The sequence below is a fragment of the Panthera leo genome, chromosome Y, assembly GCF_018350215.1.
Source record: "Panthera leo isolate Ple1 chromosome Y, P.leo_Ple1_pat1.1, whole genome shotgun sequence".
In the NCBI taxonomy this organism is placed as follows: domain Eukaryota; kingdom Metazoa; phylum Chordata; class Mammalia; order Carnivora; family Felidae; genus Panthera; species Panthera leo.
Window position 1 is genome coordinate 6,768,952 of NC_056697.1, and position 14,114 is coordinate 6,783,065.

Sequence of the window (14,114 nt, forward strand, 5' to 3'; positions counted from 1 at the left end):
TCCAGGCTCCGAGCTGTCAGCACAGAGCCAGACGCAGGGCTCGAACTCATGGACCGCGAGATCGTGACCTGAGCCGAAGTCGGCCGCTTAACCGACTGAGCCACCCAGGCGCCCCACCTATTTTTTTTTTAAATGTAGTCCCCAGATAATTAAAAATGACCTGTGTGACTCACATTCTGTCTCTTTCAGACCGTGCCAGTTTAGAAGGAAGGGGTGTTCTCGGTCTTTTGTTGTGTGTTACATTTTTCTAGGGAAATCTTTCGGTGAAGAAGAGTTGCTAACTTTTTCTTTTTGTTTTGCGGAGCACAGACAACAATTATTTGGGACGCCCACACAGGAGAAGCCAAACAACAGTTTCCGTTTCATTCCGGTGAGTTTGTTTTTTTGTTTTTTGGAATTCAGAAATGGTAGTCCACGGCAGCTCAATGTCCCTTAAAGTAATCACGAAGGATTGCAGGAAGGAGGCCACGAAATCTAGCTGGTAGCAGGGGAATGCATGTCACCGACCGCAGAACTGGCGTGGGCGTCTTTGCCCTGCCGTCCCCAGGGCGACGCTGTGTTGGGGTTCCCTGAGACCACGCCCAGACTCCGAAGTTCCCTGGGAGAACTCCCTGGACTCAGCAGGTAGATGTCCTCAGGGGTCAGATGTATTACAGTGAAGAGATACAAAGCAAAATCAGAAGGTGAACAAAGTGAAATCCAGACCTTTCCAAGGGTCCTCTCCCAGCAGAATCACACGGCGCGTCTGACATGCCCCCCCCCCCCCAAAACCAGTGTGATAACGTGTGAACAGCCATCTGTCAAGAAAACTCATTAAGTCTCAGTACCCGAGGTTTTTATTTATTGTTGTTATTTTTTTTATTTTAGAGTGCATGAGCAAGGGAGAGGGACGGGGTTGTAGAGGGGAGAGAGAGAAGTGGGCGTGGGGGGAGAATCCCAAGCAGGCTCCACACTCAGCACAGAGCCCAACACAGGGCTTGATCCCGTGACCCCGGGATGATAACCTGAGCCGAAATCAAGAGTCAGACGCTCAACCAACTGATCCATCCAGGTGCCCTTCGATGCCTGAGGTTTATAATTTTTAATCTTCATTATTTTTTTAAATGTTTACTTTTGAGAGAGCGCACACGCGTGAGCAAGGGAGGGGCAGAGAGAGAGGGCGACACAGAATCCGAAGCAGGCCCCAGGCTCCGAGCTGTCGGCACAGAGCCCGACGCGGGGCTGGATCTCACAGACCGTGTGATCATGACATGAGCCGAAGTCGGGCGCTTAACCGACTCGAGCCCCCCAGGTGCCCCGAGATGATGAGATTTTAGATTGGAGAACAGATCAGTGGAGGCAGAGTTTTGGGATGCCGCAGGGAGGGCTCTGGATCTTGACTGCGGGGGGCAGTCGCACAGAGCCGCCTGTGTGATGAAACGGCACGGGCTGACACACACGTACCATCATCTTTCTGGTCTTGATCCTGTAGGGCTATAAAACACAACCACTGGGGGAACCTGGGGGAACAGTAATATTTCAAAATTACACTTAAAAAAAACAAACAAACAGCAGAGAAAGCCAGGCTGAGCCTCGAATGCCGGTCGTTGAACCTCGCCGGCCCCTCTGTGGGCAGGGAGGCCGTGCAGACACCCGCAATGGCTGGGCCTTGGTACCTGCCGCTCACCCGCACTGAATGGTGAGATCACACTGGGGCTTCTGAGGGTCCCGGACAGCGGCCGACTCACGGTGGGGCCAGCCACCTAAGTACAGAGGGTCCCCTCTTTGGACGGCAAGGGCTGGTGGATGTTAATTTTTATGAGCAGGCGGTAAACACTGTGCCCTGAAGTGCCCACCTGAGCGTCCTATTTCCAGGTATATGAATCACGTGGCCCTCACAGTGCAGAGGGTGGCCCGGGAATTCGGGATGTAGCTGGGGCGGTGTTGTAGGCGAGAGCAGCTGGGGTCTGGCCTCTCAGGCTCACGGGAGCGTCACTCCGACCACATGGGATCGGTTCCTTCGTTCTGTGTTGTACACGTGGGCAATGCGCCCCAGGGACCGCGGGGCTGTCCTGAAACACTGCCGGGGATGTGACCAAAAGGGACGGTCTTGGCTTTTGAAGAAGGCCGTGCTCGCTCTCGACCAAGTACACAGCCACAACAGCCACTCCAGGACGGAGACGCACGCAGAGGCTGATGGGATGCCTCGTGCGGTTACCCACTGTGGACCGTGGACCCCTGCAGAGGCCTGCCTGTCTCACTTAAACACTGAAGAAGAGAAGGGGCAGTCCGATTGTCAGCCTAGCCTGAGTCCTCTGCATTCTTCTCCCGACCCGCTGCTAACTTGCCTTTCAAAGAAACACACGAGACATGCTTATGGTATTGATCAGTTGATGAAAACTTTGTGATCAGAGGTTTGGAGGAAGCTAACCCGCTTTCTCCTGGAAAGAAGGAGGCGTCAGGAGACAGCAGGGATGCCGAGTAGCGCGATGGAGAGGTCTGGTGCAGGGAGAGAGCTGTGAGGTGTAGGGAAGGCCATCGCCATCCCCCAAACCCTCCACAGGGCTCTCAGAGCCCCTAAGGAAATGCCCAGGAGTCAGAAGGGGTGTTCATCACAAGTCCTGAGCCAGCGTCCAGCTGTGTCCCCAAAGGGATCAGTACCCTGCAGTTGGGGGGTGCATTGATGTGTTGCGGGACATTTTTAAAAATCGAGCCATCTTGAACGTAGGGTAGGAAATCTTCTCCGTCTGCTTTTCTCTTTTTCCTCTCTAAAATATGTCACATCAGCCCATGCACCAGTGATGTTCCTGGAAGCAGCAAGGTGCAGATTCTCCCCTCCGCTTTCTCACTGTGTCAGGGGAGCCGGACTCTCGTGCCACGGGGCACGTGAACCGTCACGGGGGTCTCTCCAGAGTGTCCGCTCCGCAGATGTGCAGGGCGGGGGTGGGGGGGGGGGGAGGCGGGGGTGTCTTTAAGGTCTATGAGGAAAAGAGGCTGTGTTCACACTGGGAAGGTTTTTTTTTTTTTACTGTGTTACTAGATCAGGCTTCTTGAGACTCTGCTTTTAATTGTTTTAAATCAACTGAGCTCTGTGCACACCTGGTAAATGTCAATGTCCTCCCGCTGTCCCCTGCTGTCCAGCCCCTGCTCTCGACGTAGACTGGCAGAACAACACTACCTTTGCCTCCTGTAGCACAGACATGTGTATTCACGTCTGCAGACTCGGCTGCGACCGCCCCGTCAAAACCTTCCAAGGACACACGGTAAGTACGGGCTCTGGTTCCGGAGAACGTGCTGGGAGGTGGTGAGCGTCTCCTCAGTGCCTGGGATCGAAAGATACGGAGAGAGATACTCAGTCCGTTCTCCTGCAGCCCTTTGCTGCTTGGGCTCTTGTAGCATCTCTGGTGGTTGGATTTAACCCACTTGGGGGCAGGCAGTGGAGAAAAGACTGGCTGTCAGAGGAGTCAGACGTCAGATTCTGCAGGAAAGACTTTAAAGTAGTTACAAAAATGTGCAAAGACATAAAGGACAGGATGCTTGTAATGAACGAATAGATGGGGAATATCGGCAGGGGAAGGAAAACTATATTCTAAAAACAATAGCCCAGTGGAAATCTGAGAACTGACTGGTATAATGTCTGAAATGGAAAATTTTTTTTAATTTATTTTTGAGAGAGAGACAGACAGAGTGAGAGTGGGGGAGGAACAGAGAGAGAGGAAGACACAGAATCCAAAGCAAGCTCCAGGCTCCAAGCTGTCGGCACAGAGCCCAACAGGGGGTTTGAACCCACGAACCATGAGATCACGACCTGAGCTGAAGTTGGACACTTAACCAACTGAGCCACCCACTGGCCCCTGAAATGGAAATCTTAATGCGGGGGGGGGGGGGGGGGGGTCAACCAGGAGATGGGAGTTTTCAGAAAGGTTAGTGAGCCTCAAGTGACATTGTAGAAATAAGCCAATTTAAAGAAGTGATAAAAGATCGAACAAACTTTTTTTTTTAACATTTATTTATTTTTGAGAGACAGAGCACAAGTGGGGGAGGGGCAGAGAGAGAGGGAGACACAGAATCTGAAGCAGGCTCCAGGTTCTGAGCTGTCAGCACAGAGTCTGACACAGGGCTCGAATCCACGGACCACGAGATCATGACCTGAGCTGAACTCGGACGCCTCGAACAAACTTTCCAACAGAGGCTTAATGACCTATGAACAGTATGAAGTACTCTAGCATATTTGTGACATGGAGAGAGAGAGAGAGAGAGATAAAAAGAGAATGGAACAGAAAAAATACTGGAAACGGCAATGGCCAACATTTTCCTCAAGTTCGTGGAAAATAAGGAACGTTCGATCCAGGAAGCTCCACTGCCAGCTGATGTGTGATCAGATTCCTTAGTGGGGCACACGAGGCTTTTCGTTGCCTTTCCAGATGAATCTCTATAGCCTCGCAACCCCGTTCACTTCAGCCCTGTTGGAAGACCTGCCAGGGTCACAGATGCCGTTGTCCCCAGCACTTGGTCATTTCCACGTTCCTCACCTTTGCCAGCCTCTGTCCCTACGGGTCCTTGCTTCTAAAAGCAGAGGCATCGACTGTGCTGTTAACATCTCATTGTGTCAGTCAACTGACCCTGCTCTTTATCTTGCTCATCTCTTCCGTCTCTTCTCTAATCCCAGACCCCCCCCCCCAGCTTTTAATAGAAGTTTTTGCGACTTCCCGCTGTCCCACTTCGAGCTCTGTCACCATCACACGTTTTCAAAGGTAGTCGAGCCTGTTTCTTCCCGAGACTCTGAGCCAACCCTGGTTGCCTTCTGGTGATTATGTCTTGGGTTGCGGAGGTAGGGAGAGAAAACTCCACTGCGGGGAAGGGGTTTGCCATACCCTAGAGGATTGACAGATGACTCTCGCTGGGGTAGTCCGTGGGTCCGGCTCCACGCTCCTGGGCCCTGAGCCATCTGCCCGTGGGGTAGATCAAGCCAGCCTAGCTGCCCTGTGCTGCTGAGTCTGTCCCCGGAGCAGCACCTGTCACTGGGCACCAGGTCCTGCTGGCATCCCGGACCCGCTTTCTCGCGTACACGTGCACACGCACGAACACCGTCTGCGGCCCGGCCCCTCTGTCCTCCCTTCGCCCAGCCAGTGGCCTGCCCCTGGGACTCCCACGCTTCCTTCCTCCCTTTTTTTCCAGGCTATCTTGATAGTGCGCGGGACACAGATGTGGCCTGTCACGTGTCCGCCTCGCACCCTTCAAAACTCAGTGTCCTTTACAAGTAGCGTGACCATAAAAGTTATCACCCAAACCAGAGGGCTTAGGAGTGTGAGACTGATTGGAAAGTTCATGGTTAGTTTGAAATCAGTTGTCAGGCCGGGACGGCAGGCGTGGGTGGGACTCTCCTGGGCAAATGGGGCTCCAGTCCTCCTGCTGGGAAGGCTTGCTCCCCAGCTCGCCAGGCCCAGCGCCCCCTCCCCAGCCCAGGGTCAGGTGTCCCTCGGGGCTGCGTCTACCTGCATCCTCCAGGATTCCGCCTCGGGGTCGGGCCTCGGCCTCGGGGTCATCCCGCCTCCCGGCCCATCCAGAAGGCCGTCTGCAGCCACACTCCTTTCTGCCCCCACAGCACCCTGCGGCCGCCCGCTACAACTTTGCACCTGTGCTGTGTTGCGGCATTTTGTCTCCGTGCTGTTTGCTCTGGATTTTGAGCTCTTTGCCCTCCTCGAGGATTTTGTCTGTGGGTGTATCTCTAACGGTTACCACTTGTACGGCCGCGTTCGTCTGCTGGTGCGTTTAGGTCACGTGGCCTTCGACCTGCGTTAAAGCCCTGGCTTAAATCTCCTTCCACCCCTCCCGCCCCCGCCCCCACCCCCACCCCCTCCCCCAGAAGAGAAGTTTCTGGAACGGATCTAGACGGAAAACAGCCGTAGTGAAAGGACTTAGGAAAACGATTTTCAGAGTCGGTTTGTAAACAACCGTGGTCTTCCTGGTTTTATGTGCTGCCCTGAATCATGAGTAAATTCACTTGGCTCCCTTCCTAGTTGAGACTGTGTTTTTCCTTAGAGAAATGCAGATGAGGCGGCTGGTTCCGTGTGGCACATGGTTGTGCTTTTATGCAAATGTGAAAGGCGGAGTAAGGAAAAGAGGGAAATGAGAGGAAATGCCACGGCGTCTCCATCTTTGCCATCCGGGCGAGAGGCAAATAGGCTCCTGGTGGAGACGACAGAGCGCTGCTGCCACCTGGTGGCGGGCTGTGGTATCTGCTCGCAAGCCGTTCTTTCTGAAACCCTTTGCTCTTTCAGAACGAGGTGAACGCCATCAAATGGGATCCTTCTGGAATGCTGCTAGCGTCCTGCTCTGATGACATGACATTAAAGGTACGGCTGCCTCGCAGACACAACCCGCGTACTCTGTGCGTAGCTTCCACTCACTGTTCCTCTCTGCCTGGTTGTTCCCCACACTCTTCCTGCCTCTGTACTTTGTCCCCGTCGCTAACTAGATGTCGCTGTCACCCACTTAACTCCCGTGTGTCCGTCACGGATCCTGCTGAGAGTCCTTCCCTTCCCCGTGGCGCCCTAGCCCTCTGTCCGCCCCTGTTCTGGGCACTGCGTGGCCGGCCACCTGCCGACCGGGCAGCGAGCTTCCCGGGAGCCAGACACGTGACTTAGGTTCACGGAATAGGTGATGTTGAACCATTCCTGGCTGCAGAGACGGCGTCTGCTCACACTGTTCCCGCTGTGTTCTCTAGATCTGGAGTATGAAGCAGGATACGTGTGTCCATGACCTTCAGGCCCACAGCAAAGAGATCTACACCATAAAGTGGAGTCCCACCGGGCCAGCCACCAGCAACCCAAATTCCAACATCATGCTAGCAAGGTAAAGGGCACACGGCCCACAGCCCAGGCACGGTTCCTGAAAGCAGCCTTGCTCGCTGTCTCAGCTCGCCACATGGCCAGTAAGAGTTTTTTGTGTCCAAACGGAACAGGAAGTTTTGCTGAGGGGTGTTGCGAGTTTGCTCACGCCCTTCCAAAGGGAACGAGGTGGCTAGCCCGCTTTGAATGCACCGCGAGACTCTCAGGTGACTCGTAACTGGAGGGTGAGGGTCATTTGAACCATGAGGTTGGTGGGAGGGGCTGGTCGTGGGGCCGGGCTTTGAGCCCTTGCTTTGGTGAAGGTTTTTGTGAAGACACAGAAAGGAAACGGAACTCAGTTGGGACGCCGGACCCGACCCAACAATTTATGTTGTGACACCAGACCCGACCCGACCATTTCTGTTGTGACACCAGCATCGGGCGGAGAGGAATGACCAGTCAGGCCACAATTGGCCAGAGTGGTTATAAGTGATGCAGAGGTGGCCTCCCCAGAGCCACGTTACTTTAGGCCGCTGTCCACGGAACTGGTTGGTCATGATGCTCGTTAGACCCCTTTCAGGACGTAATGTTCTACTCTGGGTATTGTGTTTTAAAAAGAACGTTCAGAAAACAAACCCAACAGACTCTGAGACTGAGCCAGGAGACCTAGGGATCTGGGAGCCACAGTCCAAAGCCACGTGGGTGTGTTTGCTTCACCGGGAAGGGATGAGACTTGGGCGGGATGTTTGGTTACCAGAACAGCCGGGGGCTGGCTCTTGGCTTGCACAGAATGGATATGTGGGCACAGGTGACAGGTGTCGATCAGGAAGAACGCTCCTTCTTTGCAACGGAGTGGGATGGGGGGTGGCGGCCTCGCCGAGCAGCAAGGACTCTTGTTGCCGCGAGTGCTCGACCACAGGCCGTCTCTTAGAAAGTACTGGAAGGAATTCCTACACCTGCTGAGAGACTGAAACCAGAAGAACGTGGAGACCATAATTGTCTTATTTCAAGCAATTCTCCTAAAATCCACTTAAATTACTACGAGAACACACTGAGAATCGGTTTTTGATAGCCCAAAAGGGACTCTTGTGTCACGAGCATAAATTATCCTTTCGGCGAACAGGTATAAAGGGAACATAGCAGTGCCTGAGTCCCTGGTGAGAGCACAGCCGATTACCGCTCTGTGATACATGCTGTTCTTTTAAACTTGAAAATAAGTCCAATTCGAGCTCGAGACAGTGTGGTTGCATATTTGGATGTGACTGTATTTTAATTCCTGTTGGATTAAGAGTTTTAGTCACTCAGGTTGCTCTGTTTCCAGACTGTTGGTATCATCTTTGTTGCTAACAGTAGATGTTGGTTTTTGTTTTTTTTTAATGTTTTTATTTTTGAGACCGAGACAGAGCATGAGCAGGGGAGGGGCAGAGAGAGGGAGACACAGAATCGGAAGCAGGCTCCAGGCTCTGAGCCATCAGCCCAGAGCCCGACGCGGGGCTCGAACTCACAGACCGTGAGATCATGACCTGAGCCGAAGTCAGACGCTCAACTGACTGAGCCACCCAGGCGCCCCAATAGATGTTTTAAATTGCAGGAGTATTTATTTTTTAGCTTTTTTTTTTTTTTTTTAATGTTTATTTTTTGAGAGAGAGACAGCGTGAGCGGGAGAGGGGCAGAGAGAGGGAGACACAGAATCCGAAGCAGGCCCCAGGCTCTGAGCTGTCAGCACAAAGCCTGACGTGGGGCTCGAACTCACGAACTCAAGATCACGACCTGAGCCGAAGTTGGGGGCTTAACCGACTGAGCCACCCAGGCACCCCAGACTGTAGGGAGCATTTTAGAAATCGAGTAAATATTATACAAGAGCACATATCATTCATCTCCGTAGAACATGCAGAAAGCAATGAATGTGGATGTCACCTGGTTTCCTTAATAACAGCCCCGGAAGAAAGGAAGAAAAGATTTGTTTTCTAACTATGGGCTTTTTTTCAATATGCCCAAGTCACATTTTAGAAAAGGCATATGCCCGGTCACTGTCTCTCGAAACCTCAGGGCCAGGAAGGACAAACAGCACGTGAGATCCGTTGAGTGTCTTAGGGAAATAGGAAGAAGCCAGCGTGTTTCTCTGATGATGTTTTCTCTCCCGTCTTTCCAGCGCTTCGTTCGATTCTACGGTCCGACTGTGGGATGTGGAGCGAGGCGTCTGCGTCCACACGCTAACCAAGCATCAGGAGCCTGTCTACAGCGTAGCTTTTAGCCCTGACGGGAAATATTTGGCCAGTGGCTCCTTCGATAAGTGCGTGCATATCTGGAATACTCAGGTAATCCCCCGATTGCCGCGACCGAATCCTTTCCAGAAGTAACGCCCAAACAGCGTTTGTGGGGACCCAGGCCAGGAGCGGCGACTGGGAAGTCTGTGCTTAGGAACGAGCGGCCTCACACGGAGCCTGGAAGCAAACCCTGCCTTGCCCAGGCGGACCTCGGGCTCAGCGCCGCGGGGCTGTGGGCCTCCCCCCCCCCCCCCCCCGCCTCCTCATCAAGGGATCTCCCCGTCTTCGACTTTCTCTAAGCCCCTGGCATGAAACCTTCCACCTGCAGATGACCTGCGGTCATCTCAGCAAAGTGTCGCCCAGCCCTTTCCAGAGATAACGCTGTCGGTCACACGGGTTCGACGGGGAGAGGCGTCCTTCCGTCCGAGCTTACCGGGCAGGGGTGCCAGGCCGGCCCTGACCTCCTACGCTCCCCACCAACACCAGTACCTTCTCCGTGCAGCAAACCAAGGAGCACAAAGGAGTGTGTTTGCTGTGCTCATGCCATTTAATGGTTTTTGACTGAAACGGTGTTCGGGTAGCAAAGGATATGTCAATGATGGGTCGTCGTGTTATCAGAGAATGTTTGGTTCAGTGTTGCCACTGGAAGTACCTGCAGCCATAACTGAGGGTAAATAGCATTCTGAATATAGAGAGTAGAATGACAGGAGCTGGTATAGTACAGAAGATTTTTTAACTTATTTTTGAAAGAGGCGGAGAGAGAGGGAAACCGAGAATCCGAAGCGGGCTTTGCGTTGTCAGCGCAGAGCCCGAGGTGAGGCTCGAACTCCCGAGCCCTGCGATCGTGACCTGAGCCAAAATCGGGAGTCAGACACTTCACTGAGCCACCAGGCACCCCCAGTACAGAGTACTGTATCGGGCAGTCAGCTCTCGGCTCTCCTGACGGAAGACAAATGCTGTTACGGTAGGGGGTGTTGAAAACAGCCTGTTGGATCTCAGGGTGGATTATGTGCCCCGCTTCTGTCCTTTTAATCTGACCCACCTTCTTGATCCCCTTTGGGTTGACCTTCAGATGGATTTGCATTCTCCAGCCCATGGCCCCTTGTGGCAGGGAAAGGGGGTAGATGAGCCAAGTTCACTGGCATGGGGGTGCGGGCGTCCCGGAGACCTCAGGCTCCCCGGGAAGTGCCGTACATAAACCGGTTCTCTCGCAGAAGGAGAGGCGATGGTGGGCCCTACGTGCAGGCAGGCTGACACCAAGGCGAGTTGCGCGGCCCCAGACAGGCCTCCCAGAAACCCCCCAGCCCCACGCCAGGAACAACGTGCCAGAGGCTGTCGGTGAAACACGAGAAAGCGTGATGGGCGGGTCTGCAACATGACCTCATTCATTAAGTGCTGCCTGCTGTCAAAAAGTCAAAGCCTGTCACCCCCGTTTTAGAAATCACAAAACTCAGAGACATTTTATTTGCTTTTTTTTTTAACATTTTTATTTATTTTTGAGAGACAGAGAGCGAGCGGGGGAGGGGCAGAGAGAGAGGGAGACACAGAATCGGAAGCAGGGTCCAGGCTCCGAGCTGTCGGCACAGAGCCCGACGCGGGGCTCGAACTTGCGAACATGAGACCGTGACCTGAGCCAAAGTCAGATACTTAACCGATGAGCCACCCAGGCGCCCCTTATTTATGTTTTTAAAGACTTTAAGTAAACTCTCTACCCAATGTGGGGCTCGAACTTACAACCCCATCCATGATCAAGAGTCACAAGCTCAACTGGGCCAGCCAGGTGCCCCCTCTTTGAGACATTTTATTTGTTGTGTTATTATTTTGTTAACGTTTGTTTGTTAATTTTTGAGACAGAGAGCATGAGCAGGGGAGGGGCAGACAGAGAAGGAGAGAGAGAATCCCAAGCAGGCTCCGCACTGTCCATGCAGAGCCTGACCCAGGGCTCAAACCCATGAACCATGAGATCGTGACCTGAGCCAAAGCCAAGAGTCCGACACCTAACAGACAGAGCCACCCTGGCGCCCCTCTTTGAGACATTTTAAAGCTCTCTCTAATCCTGAGAGGGTACCGTGTAAATATAAAAAAACATACATAACGTTGTTGACTTGCTCATTCCCTCGTTCCCATCTTGTAGGAAGTCTGAGAGGCCTGTGTCTACGGCCGCTGGAGACCTTACTGCAAGTCGTTTTCCTTTCTAGGTGTCAAAACTACCTCAGATAATGTATCCGTGATGACATTTCAGGGTAACGTCCAAAGGAGTGCCCGTTGCACCACATCCATGTTTTGTTTCGTGTGTAATTGCTTTGAGAGTGTGAGATCGAGGCGGGTGCGTGAGTTAGGGAGAGGCAAAGGGTGAGAGAGAGAGAACCTCTCAAGCAGGCTTCCTGCCTAGCGCAGAGCCGCATCTCACGACCGCGAGATCGTGACTTGGGCCAAAACCAGGAGTCGGACGCTTAACCGACAGAGCCACCCAGGCGCCCCGGCTACCGCGTCCGTGTTTCGAGTGTCCTTTTGCGTCGTCAGTGATGACTGCTTTGCTTTGCAGAGTGGAAGTCTTGTGCACAGCTACCGAGGCACTGGCGGCATCTTCGAGGTGTGCTGGAATGCCCGAGGCGACAAAGTGGGTGCCAGCGCGTCCGATGGCTCTGTAAGCAGCACCTGTGGTTTGCCGGGGAGGGGCGGGTGGGGAAGGGAGGGGAGGGGCGGGGCGGGGCACAAAGTCGAAACGTCGGGCAGCTGATAGCCGAGTGCAGCTGCAGGGGGTGTGACGGACCCTGGTCTCTGACCAGCTTTGCACGCAGGCGCTGCACAGACGTGCTTCTGGTGAAGGAAACTTCTGGGCTGACCCCCTGGGTTGGCACCATCTGTGAATGGCCACCTCTTCCTCCCTCCCAGGTTGTCATTCTGGCCAGCATTTTCTTAGGGACATTCTGCCCCGTGAGGATGCCACAGGGGTGATCCTGCCCTGTCACAATGTCAGGAGGCACTCGGCTGTCACTACTTTGACAGGGTCGCTACTGGCATCTGGTGCGTGGAAGGCAGGGAGGCCGCCAGTCCTCCCACAATGCGCAGAATGGCCCCCGGAGCAGGGAAGGATCTGGCTCTAGGTGTCACCGGTGCCGAGGCTGAGAAACTTGCTCCTAGCTTAGTCCCGTGTTTGTGACCCTGACCTCTTGTGATAAAGGCATGGCCTCCTGGTCTCGTTCTGCTCCCGTGAGCTGTCTAGCCTCTTGGTTCGTTCCCGCACTTGGCCTTGCCGTGAGCCCCAAGGCAGGGGGCAGCAGTGGGGCTGGCTCGGTGACTGTCCGCGAGGGCCGCAAATGTTCCCATCGTCTGTGCGCTCGGGCTGGAGTCGTCCTCTCCGTCACGCAGCCCGCCCCTCCCCCACTGGTTCCTGGCATCGCCCTCGACCTGGAGCTTCCACGTAGTGCTGTTTGCTTGGCGTTGCTGGGTCACATGCTCACACACTAGCCTTTTATTAAAGCTGCCAATAAAACTTTATTTACAGAACATGGGTGGCGGGCCGGAGTTGGTCCAGGGGCTCAAAAGGCATCTTGCTGTCATCTGTGAAGATAAGAGGCACCTTCTGTTTCCTTCCAGGTGTGTGTTTTAGATCTCCGAAAGTAAACACAAACTATTCTAGAAGAGAATTCTAACGGACCAGCAGTGAATGTGTGAAGCAGCAATGCTCAGACACCGTTCTTTCCGCTCCAAAACTGTACGAACTTGACTTGCATTAGAGTGTACTTGGAAATCAGTTCATCCTGGCCACAGGAGTCTCTACTTTCTCGTAATCTTCATCAAGAAGTTTAAAACAGAAACATACACAGTCATATCAAAGGGGGAAGGAATGGTTTCCACCCAGAACATTCAGCCTGGGAAGCATGGAGCCACCGGCTAGGCGGGGGCACGGTTTGCTTTCCATCCAGAACAGGCTCTGATAGTTGAGAGGAGAAAAGACGAAGAGGAGAAAAAAGAAAACAAACAAAAAAAGCTGTGCCAAAAAAGAAAAGAAAAATGCTGTGATAAAACCAAGAGTAGGGGAGGGGACTCTCCTCCACGTGGTGGGTTCGTTTTTTCCCCCTAACAATTTGGACACTGCACTTGCTCTCACAAAGGATGTTCAAAGACCAGTTTGTACCGATGAAACGCGCAACTTTGTAATCCCAACACTTTCTATTTTCTAGAATCTTCTTTGTCCGGTGGTTTTTCTATTGGCTGGAATCCTGTCGTCCGGGGGCCTTCGGTCTGAGATGGAAACTGGTTTTGGTTTGTTGCTTCCTTCCCACTGTGTGCCCCCTCCACCTCTCCTTCGTGCGGTGTGGTGTTGGTTTGAGTACGCCTTCCGTAGACGCAGCCTCGTGGACACCATGCCAGAATCTCTGACGGTCGGCTTTCCCGTCCCTTCGTCCTCCCCTCCGCCCTTCCTCCCTCTCCCTCACCGCCCCTCGCTCACTCGCTGTCCCTTTCTCATAGTTGCTTCGGATCTTCGGTCTCAAGGGCACTTTCGGCGCATAATAAGTGCTTTATGTAAGAAGGCAGGGCACGGGGACTTTTTACGGGAGAAAAAAAAAAAAATACTTATAAGAGAAAGAGCCCGGAGTATTTTTGGAAAAAAAAAATATTTTTATGTTAAAACAATTTTAAAATCCTAAAATGGCCATCAGACACAGAGAGCTTTGTGTGATTCATATTTTAAGCAAATCTTAGGAGGACACAGGCAGGGTCTGAGGTGGCCTTTCCGTTCCCTGCAGCATCGTGAAAGGCGGTTAGGAATCTGGGTGGAAAAGTCTGGGTGGGTCCTGGGGGTCGGCGGGGGGGATGCTTCTGCAGCGAGAGACGCAAATCCCGGCGCTTTTTGGTTCAAAGAAGAGTGTCGCATCGTTTCGGGGTGTTCACCCTCGTAGCCGGCACGAGAGGAGAACAGTGCCCTCTGACCCCAGGAAGCATTTCCCAAACCAAATGGAATTGAAGAAGCCATCCACACTGACAGCTGGGCTCCCTGTCACCTGTTAGCGACCTCTTGTTCACGGCGCTC

General features: G+C 53.3%; 1 protein-coding gene across 5 annotated transcripts in view; it reads left to right on the forward strand.

The window, feature by feature from the left end:
• TBL1X (transducin beta like 1 X-linked) overlaps nucleotides 1-13,094 on the forward strand; it is a 231,243-nt gene extending 218,149 nt beyond the window's left edge. For all 5 annotated transcript variants that reach the window (XM_042926658.1, XM_042926661.1, XM_042926656.1 and 2 more), the window contains 7 exons: nucleotides 310-370; nucleotides 3,121-3,242; nucleotides 6,261-6,335; nucleotides 6,707-6,834; nucleotides 8,962-9,127; nucleotides 11,622-11,723; nucleotides 12,677-13,094. In XM_042926658.1, the coding sequence (XP_042782592.1) occupies nucleotides 310-370; nucleotides 3,121-3,242; nucleotides 6,261-6,335; nucleotides 6,707-6,834; nucleotides 8,962-9,127; nucleotides 11,622-11,723; nucleotides 12,677-12,703 (681 nt within the window). In that variant the 3' untranslated portion in view covers nucleotides 12,704-13,094. The remainder of the gene's footprint in view (nucleotides 1-309; nucleotides 371-3,120; nucleotides 3,243-6,260; nucleotides 6,336-6,706; nucleotides 6,835-8,961; nucleotides 9,128-11,621; nucleotides 11,724-12,676) is intronic.
• Nucleotides 13,095-14,114: the final 1,020 nt, after the last annotated feature.